Source organism: Populus alba, chromosome 19, assembly GCF_005239225.2.
Source record: "Populus alba chromosome 19, ASM523922v2, whole genome shotgun sequence".
Classification (NCBI taxonomy): domain Eukaryota; kingdom Viridiplantae; phylum Streptophyta; class Magnoliopsida; order Malpighiales; family Salicaceae; genus Populus; species Populus alba.
In genome coordinates this window covers 15481248-15493235 of record NC_133302.1, presented here as the reverse complement: position 1 = coordinate 15493235, position 11988 = coordinate 15481248, and the positions used below count along the sequence as shown (strand labels likewise).

The following is an 11988-nucleotide window of genomic DNA, read 5'->3' as shown; positions in this document are numbered from 1 at the left end:
CTCGATTTGTCCACGGAACAGTCTTGTTGTCCTACCAAGAATGCAATCGTACTTTGATACCAATTGTCACGAGGTTAATTTCTCGTCAAAAATTCTAACCCCTATGCGGCAGTCTAGTCCCACTAGACTCATCCTCCCCTTGGGTCAATCCACTCATGTTTGCCTAGAAACTAAATGTGTTTCCACAAGACCTAATAAAAAAATAAGTAAAAAAGACTAAAGATAACCGGGTCATTTTCAAAACCAAAGAAAAATTATACAGAAAGCAAGTTAAAAAAATACATAACCCAGTCTCCAATTGAATAAATATTGAAAGATGAAATAAGAAAAAAAAATTAGTATAGGTAAAGAAAACTGTGAAAACCAGGCAAACCCGGAAAAAACTCTCCAAACCTGGTCAAATCCTCAAAACTCGCAACCCGTAAAACCATGGATCCAGGTTCAATCAAGAACCTTTATTACCACCCAATTTGAAAAACTTGACAAAGAAAAAAAAATAAAAATTAAAAAAAGGGATCGAATTTGATAGGAAAAAAACCAAATAAGGGTGAAATCATAAAAAAAAAAAATCATCTCAAACAAAAACAAATAATAATAAAAAGAATGAAACTCCATTTGAAATATGAAAAACTTAAAGGGGGTGAAATTGAAGTATTCCAATTTCATAAATTACTCAAGATAAACAAATTATAATAAAAAAAACATGGATCAAATATGAAGAATTAAAAAAAAATTAAAAGGGTGTTCATGAATTTTTAAAGGGTTTACATGGAAATCCAAAAGGAAAGAGAGAGGAAGGGGGAAAAAAAGGTTATCGACATCAAACTAACTTGAATCTTGAAACACACATTGCTCCATCATGAAGGGGGTGCCATGAGGACTCCAACACTATCGATGAAGGTGGTTTTTGAAGGTTAGGTGCCACCCACGTGCCCCTCGAAAGGCACAAGAGCCTTAAACTAACATGATGTTATAAAGTTTTTTATATAATATTTAACATTTATTAAAATATAACGATACCCTTAAACTAACATGATGTTATAAAAAAACCAATGTAAAAAGAGCAAAAAGCCACTGCAAGAGAGTTTATTTGATTTTGTCTTAAAGGACAATAAAGTATTTACACTATTTTGGAAAAAATTGGAAAAAGACCAAAACACCCATGAGTGAAAGACATTATATTTTTTTTTATTCTAAGGTTAAATTAATAATTATATTATGCAATAAAAAATGGAATGACTAATCTAGCCCTATATAATATGTAAAAGATAATTGTGTCATTGTGAAAAGACTACTTTACCTCCAATACCTAGTTCAATGATTATATGGCGCATGAGCAATTTTACCATTACACTATTATAATGAATAATATTTTTGAATCTTGGTGAATAATTATTTTCTTCGGAGATTTAATATTTTTTTTTATTGATTATTGAAAGCAAATACAATTTCATGATTAATAAAAAGGTGCCAAAAGTCAATTTGATAGCAATAAGAGAGATTCTACTTTAATAATAATAAAAAAAAAAAAACTTAGTTTGATTATTGCAAGAACATAGTTAAAGAAAAAAAGTTGTTTTAAAACAACAAAATAACTTGTTTTTATAATAATGAATGGCCATTAATTGACGTTTTTAGTTATCTATCAAGAAGGTGAATCCTTCAAAAGATATGATTATTTATCCATAAACCATAAAAAAATATGTGATAACAATTCTTTTAATATATCAAACTCTAACCTTTGAATTTAAAAAATCCAATAATTCAATTTAAATACTAAAGAATAAAAAAAGCTTTATTGATGCAAAAGTGCAAGGAACACCGAGTAAGAAATAAGTTAGAGTGAGTATTAAATAATTTAAATATAAATGGTTTAATTAGTTTTGTTAGGGCAAATCCCAAACATTTGTAAATAACCAGAAAATTAACAAAAATCTTAAACCCCTCACGAAGTTATCACACTTCTCTTAATAGATTACTATTCATTGAAATAGTATAAATTTTATTTTTTTCTTACAAGCTAAAATCTTTAACTTAGGGTTATAGGTAAAATGATCAGTTTACTATGATTCACTTGTCATTTTAAAATTAACTAGAGATACAAATGTCTTTTATATTTTTATTACACAACAAAATCACTTAACTACCCTTTAAACCATAATTAATTGAATTGTAATGCGGGGTTTTTTTTTGTAATTCTTCCCATGTCATGGATTAAAATTGTTTGAACTTGCGAGTAAAGGTATTTTGGTCTTTTTATTTTGATTTTTCTTTTTTTAGTTATTGTCAATTTGGTTAAGGGCACTTTGACATCTTTCTTAATAAGAAATATTATTTATGGAAAAGGATGGTTGACACATTTCTAGTGTCCATACCATACCTTTTAGGTGACATGTGTGGCTTCAATTAGAGGTCAAATGCCTTTTTCATGGCGACACTAGAAGTGTCCCAATGTCCTCTTTAGGTTAGCCAAGTTTGTTAAACTTGATTGAGCCAATTAATGGAGTATTGATTTCTTTTCATTTTTAGAGGTGTTTGCATTTTCTTAATGTCCTTTTTTATGCTGGAAAAAATTTAGATTGGTTAACGGTGTAATACATACCACCTGTCTTGGTTAAGATGCTGGGCTTTGTGATTTTCTTTAATTTTTCTTCTATTCATTTATTCTAGTCTCATCACTTGGATCTCAGGTTTGACATATTTGTTTGGGTTGACTTGAGTTATTTTATAATTATTTTTTAAAGTTTAAAATTTTCTTTTTCCATTCTGTCCTTCAACATTAGTTATTTTATAATTGAGCATCATTTATGATTTGTTTTTTATTGGATTATCTCATTCATATGATTCGGGTTATAAAATTTGACAGGCTTTCCAGATTTGCTGGTTTTTTTTCATGTTTTTATGATGGATTTGTTTGGAACTGGACTTCAACTCCTTTTTTTTTTTTTATTAGCTTATCTTAATTCAATAACCTAAATGATATATTTGACATACTCACTTAGGATAACTTAAGAATTTTTTTTTTTCAATTTTTTTCTTTCACATTTAATTAGTTGGAATCTTAGCTTCACTATTGTTTTTAATTTTGTAACAATTTCTTTTTTACAAGTTCCCATTAATTTTTTTAATTTATCGATTTACTATCATTAAAAAAACTTTTAATATTCAACTAAATTATAATAACTTTTTTTTTATTCTATTAAATTCAAAACCAAATTTTAACATGAATTTTAATAGTAAAATTAAATTAAAAATTCATAATCGAAATGAAAAAGCTGACAAAAAAAAAGAAGAAAAATTGTAAAACACTTTCCAAGTTAACAATGCACAATAAGGGGTCCACAATCAATTCTTTATGATAGGATTTAGTGAACCAGCTTTTTATTTTAGCATCCGAAAGAGGTGAAAGTTTTTTTTATTACAAATTTGGTATCCAAAGTTTCAATTTTTTTATTTAATAAAATCAAATTTTATCTTTCCAAATCAAACACCAATTTAATAAATAAGGGGACTACAATGAAACTTATAGGAAGCCAATAAAAATAAATGACGAGCCCATAAACCCTATTGAGCAATAGAAAATCTCGAAGGAACAAAAAAAAAAAAAAAAAAATTGCACAATGTGATTTTTAGGGATGAAATTAAAAAAAATTGTGATTTTTAGGGATGAAATTTTTTTTAAAAAAATAAAAAAAAACTTAAGGAAAAAAAAAAAAAGAAAAAAGAAAAATTGCACAGCACTTTCCTAGTGAAAAGTGCACAATGATGGGTCTACAATGAATTCTCTATGCTAGAATTTAGCATCCTAAAGAGTTGAAAGTTTATTTATCATCTATTAAGTTTCAATTTTCTTTATTTAATAAAATTATATTCCAAATTGAACATCAATTTAACACTTTTAAGGATAAAATTGAAAATAAAATAAAATTTACTAGGACTGAAATAAAAAATCCCAAAGGAAAAAAAAAACAAATTGCACAATGTGATTTCTAAGAATGAAATTAAAAATATTCATGACTGAAATAAAATTATTATTTTTTAAAAATTGCACTGTTTGATTTGGAGGTCTTCAATGAATTCTATAGGGTTTTTAGTTTTTTTTCTTAATTAATAATATTAATTTTAAAATTGGTATTTTAAAAAATATATTACAAATGCACTTTTTTCTCATAGTTTTTAGACCTGGTTTGGTGACCGGCCCAGTCTAAGATTTAGGTTCTGGATTTTGACCTGGTCATCGAGTTGTCTAGGTAAATTTATTTTTTTTAAATTAAAATAATATTATTTTAATAAAAAATAAATAAAAATTAACAAGATTACAATCATATTTTTAACCGGATCTTACCGGATCAATCTGTCAAGTAAGTTAAGTTATATCAATTTTATTTTTTATTTTTTTTTATCCTAACTCGATTCTAGTTTTGATTGATCTATCAAAGGAGACTGGATTTTTAAAACTATGCTCGCTGTACAGAAACGAACTTGGTTTTTTCTCTTAAAAAAGAAAGAAGAAAAAGAAGTTCACGAGTGAGTCAAAAGCATAACTATCTGCCACGTATGGAGACAGCAAGTGATTGTTTTGACCCTTTAAAGATAAACAAAACAAAACAGCTCCCAGCTGTGCGGTGTGCCGACCCCTTTTGTAGCTCCTGCTCCGGCTTCTTCTTCTTCTTCGACCCAGCCGAGACGGCAGCTACACAAATCCGTAATTGAAGTTACAGCAGAAATGAAGATATTTCACGTTCCTTGCTTAGAAGACAACTACTCTTACCTGTGAGTTACTGTTGGGATTTTAATTATTCGAATTACAAGATTATTGACTTATTATTATAATTATATGAATAATTTCTTAGAATCATTGATGAGAGTACTAAAGAAGCAGCGGTTGTTGATCCAGTCGAGCCCGAGAAGCTTGTTAATGCTGCCAATGAACATGGGGTCCATCTCAAGCTCGTCCTCACTACTCACCATCACTGGTCCTTTCTTTTAACTCTTCAAAATCCTCCTCTTTTTTATTTTGGCTATTCCATACCTACCTTTTGTTTTTTCTTTTTTAGTGGAATGTTTCATACTCTAAACGTTTTATTAATGGCTCACTCACTCAAATTAATTATATGGGCCACCGTGGGTAACCATGTACAGTCAGTAGTAATCAATCAAGCTGTGTTTTGGTAGGGATCATGCTGGGGGGAATGAGAAGATAAAGGAGATGGTGCCTGGAATTAAGGTGTATGGTGGCTCGCTTGATAATGTTAAGGGTTGCACTAATAAAGTGGAGAATGGTGACAAGGTCTCACTGGGTGCTGATGTTAATATTTTGGCTCTTCACACTCCTTGGTATGGTTTTTTTTTTTTTTTTTAAAGATATTTGGCTTTTTGCTGAATTATTATAGTGAAAGCTAGCTTGTTAAGCAAAGTTGGATTCTTGAATATCAGTGAAGTTAGCTTCTTTGTTTCTTGATGTTATCCAGTTGTGCTTTATATATATTTGAGGCTAACCAATTTTTTAGAACACTTCCTTGCATTCTGTTTACTTTATGGAAGTGTAATGATTACTTCGTCCTGGGAATGTATTTGCTGAAATTGTACATGTTTGACTGAGGGATATGAAGGATTGGACAATATTCCTTCAAATCGTTCTTATTTCCTTGTTTTTTCCTCCTCATGAGGCTTTTGTAATATATGTTTTTTCGTTTTTTGTCTCTCTGTTCTCTCTTCAACTTACTATTATCAGTCACACCAAAGGCCATATAAGTTATTATGTGACTGGCAAGGAGGGAGAGGACCCAGCTGTTTTTACTGGCGACACACTGGTGAGTTCAAAGGATGCCCTCAATTTCATCAGTTGTTTTTATTGGATTGAATTTTTTTGAGATAACAGTATGCAGATGAAATTCTTTTGTCTGGGAGATTTCTTATCCTCTCTTCATTGAAGAGAGCTACGAAGTAATTATCAGCTTCATGCAAATACACATTGATGTGCAGTTTATTGCTGGTTGTGGGAAATTTTTTGAAGGCACAGCAGAACAGATGTATCAGTCACTTTGTGTAACATTGGGTTCATTGCCAAAGCCTACTCAAGTTTATTGTGGCCACGAGGTAAAGAATTTCTTTTTTTCTTTTTCTAGTTTCATTTTTCTTTTCGGTACCTCTAAATTGGTTAAAATTTTCTTATCTTTTGTGGACGAGAAGTTGGGGTTGGATGCATGACCTGTATGGATGCTCCCAGCTAATTTGGACTTCAATTGGTATCATAACAATAAAATAAATTGTCTGCATGTGTTGTGTATGTTTCTCCTCCCCCTCTCTCCGCCATGGTGTTCTTCTCCACCCTCACGCAATGGAACATTATTATGTTGAGTGCTTGAATTCAAAAGAACCCTCAGAGTTCATGTATGTGATCAATCTTTTGCAGTTAGGTTGCTACTAGAAAAACTTGTATTGAAAGCATAGCCGTGTGAAAGTGGATATGAGAGTAGATTCAAATTGATTAGGAATCTGGAAAATGAATTTTAGTGAGTCGCTGTTTGTTTCTGTTGATTGAGGGGCAAGGGCCAGTGCTTTCCCTAAAGATATATCTCATATAATGGAAAGCAATGAGATGCTATTTACCAATGCAAATGAGAAACATTGTGATGCATTATTTAGCACAAGCTGGGTGTGGGAGTAATCAACGCTAAGTTGTGCTTTGTGGTAGAGTTCAAGCGTGGTAGTGAGTTTTTTTTTTTTTTCCAGTTACCAGAGGAACTCTTATATCCACAAATTAATTTCCAATCTTGATTGGAAAAGTTCAGCTAAATGCAAAGATCTATTAACTGCTTTGTTGATCCCAGTCCATTTTGGAGTGTCATTCCCTACTTTTGATGTCCTGTGACATTTGGTTTTGTGCTCCCCAGTATACTGTGAAGAACTTGCAGTTTGCTTTGACGGTTGAGCCAGACAGTGTAAAGATTCAGGAGAAGCTATCATGGGCTCAGAAACAACGCAGAGCAGGGCTCCCCACCATTCCTTCAACTATAGAGGAAGAAATGGAGACAAATCCATTCATGCGTGCAGAGCTTCCAGATGTTCAGGTTCACTTTTCATTAACAAGATTGGGATTTTGACTGTATTTTAACAGCATGGATCCTATGCTAAGGAGATGACATGGAATATTATTCTGGAAATGGAATGTAACCTGTCATGTTTTCCCTGTTCTTGCTTCACCAACCCCCGACAATACCAATCTGATTGCTTTTGTTTTGGCTTGTCTGGAGACATAACCCTTGTATTTAAACATTTGCTTCATTTACAGGCAAAGGTTGGTTGCCAGTCCCCCGTTGAAGCTCTTCGAAAGATAAGGCTAATGAAGGACAACTGGAGAGGCTAGCTTAGGGAATGGATTCTGTCTTTTCATTTCCGTTTGCTGTGTGCATGCGGGAAATGGATTCTGTGACTATGTTATGTGTAAACATCTGGTTTTTTGCTGGCACTCTCGAAATAATCCTTTGCTGTTACTGTTAATGTGAGGTAGGAGTGAAACCTCCAATTTCTTTCATGTATTTGCACGGAAGACATGAAAACTCTCACTGAACTAGACAGGGTCCTGCGCTAAACAGTTGTATGTTTTTAATTTATACAATTTTCTTCTGCAATGTCTGTTTACCTGCCTGAATGTAATCGCAGCAATCTAGCTCTTCACATTTATGCACAATTTTTGGACAGGCTACTGTTCCTATGGTTTTTACTCTCTCCAGCCATCTCATAGCCTTGGTTTATGTCACTGGGCAAAATCCAAGGCTCAAAAGTTAGGTGATCATACCTGTTTCCTTCACAAATGGGAACCCAACAATCCAATAATCTAGTTGGGCGATTGGCAAAACAAGTTCTTGATGAAATGACGTGATTTGTTAAACCAAATCTTAAATCAGATCTTTCTTACCATAGATATCGTTCTGTTTAACTATATAAATGATGATGTAATTAACAAATTTATATCAAAAAATGATTTTTTAATTTTGAATTATAGTTCAAGAATTATTTTGAAAAATGAATCAGAATAATTTTAAATTAAAAGTAGGTTTGATAAAAATGATTTAAAATGTTTTTTTTTTTTTGGAAAAAAAAGGTAGAATAAGTTAAATTTTGTCAGTTAAAATTTAATAATTTTGACTCAAATTATTTATTTAAATGGAAATATATTCATTAAATTGCGAAGGTTTTCATACTCTTTAACACATTAAAACTCCACCGAGGTATCATTAAATATTCTTGATGCAGTGTTCTTTCATCCATATAAAATGGGAACAATTCATCAGAAGCATCTAATAATTAGTTTTGTTCCCATGTTTTGGTACTTTTCTTCATTTGTTTTTCCTTTTTAAATAAATAAATTTTCTGATATCGATATGTGACAAATTTGAAACGCCATAGAACTTCGAATTCTGTTTAAGACATTATTTATAACGATTGAAAAAGTATTATAAGAATATTTTAAAGGTATAACTAAGATCACATATTAAATGATATGATCTTTTCATATTAATTCTTCTACTTCATTAGAAAAAATTGAAATTTATGATAGGGCTTCTTGAAATTTCTTTTTATGTTCAGATTTAGAACTTAAAAATGCAATGTCAGCTTGAATTTTGCTTTTAAAAAAATGTATATTGGGAAGGAGATGAGGATGCTGATGCTATTTGGTCTTGGGAAGTCTGCATCCATGATTAAATTGCTTGAGAGTAGGCTTGGTCTATATTGAATTGTGGCCACTATTTTACCTTGATATATTTCATGAGATCTGGGTAGCAGCTAATTTCTTCATTTATATTATATATTATTATGAAGTTCTAACATATGATCCAGGGGACCCAAAGGTGGAGATGAAGTGTAAGTTTGCATGAACATATTTAAAAGTTTATTTAATGCAAATAGATCCAAGGCTTCCAAAATTTTTTGAGGTAGAATTTCATATGTTAAAGAAAAATATTGCCACCATTTGTTTGGAAACCATGATAGAAAATTCTTGAACAACTTTTATCAAAATGAATAAACCAAGAATGATCATAATTTTTTAAGTAAAGAGTACTCAACCATTCTTGTTGATAGTCAAGATAACTAAATCCAGGAGGTTGAAATTTTTTGAGAAAATCTCTTCTGGGTATAAGGATTTTGATTTCAATATTGATAGGTTAAGACTTTTAAAATCTTTATTTTGGAATATGTAATTTTGGAAGAATTATTTGTATAATGATTATGAGTTATCTCAAGTTAATCAATGTCAATCAAGATAAATTTATAAAATTGTTTGGTCTTTTGCAATTTTTTTAGGGAAAATTGGAATTAATGAGGAAAAATATGAAGGATGATTTTATTAGGATCTTTATTATAAGGTTTTTTTTGTTTTTTTTTTCCTATAAGAAAAATATACATATGATAGTTCCTTGATTTATATGTATTGACAAGTTTCTTTTGTGAAAATCTTGATGATGTGTTTGAAATGAGTTTTTGTGTCGAGGTTTGCAAAGCTTGAAAAAAGTTTGAAGGTAAGGTAGTATGACTAAGGGATTTTGACAGGATTGAAAACTAAAACTAGTCTTATGGAGGGAGGCTTGACTTGGGTCATCCTGAATTTGTAAAAATTCCTTGAAAAGAATTAGTGTAACCTTTGATAAATTCAATTTCAAAATCAAAGTTAGAAAGTATGGCTTGTTATTTAATAAAATTTTGTTTTGAAACAATATTTATATCTTTTTCAATGACATATTTCACTGATTGAAAATTAATTCTTAAAAATATTTTTTTTAAGAAATAAATCATCTTGAAAATATACTATGCATAAAACAATTGATAAAATCTTTTTGAATTTTTTTTTAATGACATATTTCATTGATTGACAATCAATTATTAAAAGAAATATTTTAAGGAATAAATCATCTTAAAAAGATGGTACACATAAAACAATTGATAAAATCTTGTTTTTAATGGTTGAGTATTTTGTTTGAGGATCTAACTATATACTAGAATAGTACCGAACAACCTGTTCATGATTTTGAACTTTCTGTTTGACGATCCCTCCATAACCTATATTTGAAGCATCAATTTCAATAATGAAGAAAGCCTCAGGATCTGAAATATTGATTAGTACTTAAAAGTGCATATTTATCAAGGTCTTATATTATCATTTTGCACTTGAAGTATCAATAACTCCTTAACTAAAGCATGTTTTATAATAACAAGTCTAATACTATAAAATGCCTTAATATATGGTAAATGTTCATCTTAAATGCAGGCCTATTACATAAATTAAAGGATTGATTGATGAGTTCAAGTATGGAAATTGAAAGGACAAAGAGAGGGCCAAACTTAGAAAAGAGATGTTGGTATAGTCCAAATCGGAACACTGTTCGGTAATTGGGTAATATCTCGAGTTCTAGATGTCCAAATGATTTTAAATTTTTACACAAATTAGGTAAGACATAGGCCTACAACTTTCATGTGGACACCAAGATCTAAGAAGACCGTTTTTAAGTCCAAATTATAGCAACAACGGAGAAGTCCGAATATGTCCTGCAGCCTAGATACTGTTCAGTGTTTAGCCCATATCTTGAGTTATAGAAGTTCAAATGACCTCCATTTTTTTTTTTCTGGAAAGCTAAGACAATTTCCTACAACTTTCATAGAATAAGTGGACCCAAGTTTGATGTTAGAATTTTCGTTTTATTCAGACAAGAAGATAAGGATTTTCACCAAGTCAAGAGTTGGTCACTCACTCAACAATTAGTCATCAAATCAATAATTTTGAATTTTGGCCTATAAAATGAGGCATTTGCTATGCATTTAGGGGCTTGGTTATTTAGATCAAGAGCTTGCTCTTGCTTTCTCTCTTTATATTGTTTTGTAATTCTTAAGTTTTGCTTTCATTAATATCTTGTTTATGCTTTTCATTTCCTTTCCTTTCATTAGTTAACTTGTATCTTATTTATGTTCTTGTTTTGTTTATTTATGTTTCTCTTCTTCATTATGTTTAACTAAATTTATTATGTCAAGGTGAAAAGGTTACACTAATGGTGTAAGAATAAATATAGTGTAAACTCAACATGAACCTTAATGTTTAATATTAACATGTCTTATCTTTTTATCTTACTAATTCTTAATACCTTGCTCGTTAAATGGTTAATATAGATTTGCGTTGTATAACACTTGGTACAACAAATGCTTGGCACTATCATAGCCCAACCGTATGATATTATTTACACTTGTGCTATGAAAGGAACTTGATTTGTTGTTAACATAAGTTAACATCATGAATTTCTTATAATATTTAAAAGTTTGGTGTTACGTAAATAAGATAATTAATATGATTATGTTAACAATTTATAATGAGCTATTAATGACAAATCATCCGATTGGAACCTCCTTCGTGTGTGGTTTCCAGTTGAGTAATAAGAGTTTATACTATACTTGTTTGAAATACCATTAGTGGATCCTTTAACCTTAACATTTGTTTTTATCATTGTTTAATCCTTACATTAATCTTCCATCTCAAAGTTCTCATTAATTTCTTCATCTTTTTTTTTTTTTACTACTACTACTACTACTACTACTATTACTAGTACTAGTACTATTACTATTACTATTACTATATACGTTAAGTATGCTCTGTGTTTAATCAAGGATCCTGACATTGTTGGTCTTGCTTTGTTCATTCGCATAAGAAATATATTTATATTATATAATATATCTTTTTGATCTTTTCATAAAATCAATATATAGGCTGGAAACCTGTGACCCCATCTTTTAGATCATTCTCAGGTATAACAACGTCATGTACTAAGTATTATTATTATTATTATTATTACTATTACTATTACTATTACTATTACTATTATTTTTGTTATTATTATTGTTGTTGTATTGTTATTTATAATTTATACAATTAACATCTCTGTGGTTCGATCCTAGTCTTGCCAGGTTATTTATTACTTCGACACTCCTACACTTGAGAGA

The 11988-nt window shown here is 30.2% G+C and overlaps 1 protein-coding gene across 1 annotated transcript; it reads left to right on the top strand.

Moving 5' to 3' along the window:
* The first annotated feature begins 4594 nt into the window (after positions 1-4594).
* Positions 4595-7634, top strand: LOC118061299 (hydroxyacylglutathione hydrolase cytoplasmic). Its single transcript, XM_035074730.2, has 7 exons — positions 4595-4773; positions 4854-4976; positions 5176-5337; positions 5735-5813; positions 5986-6099; positions 6897-7073; positions 7295-7634. Exons 1-7 carry the CDS (start codon positions 4727-4729, stop codon positions 7367-7369), a joined length of 777 nt encoding a protein of 258 aa, XP_034930621.1. The 5' UTR covers positions 4595-4726; the 3' UTR covers positions 7370-7634.
* Positions 7635-11988: the final 4354 nt, after the last annotated feature.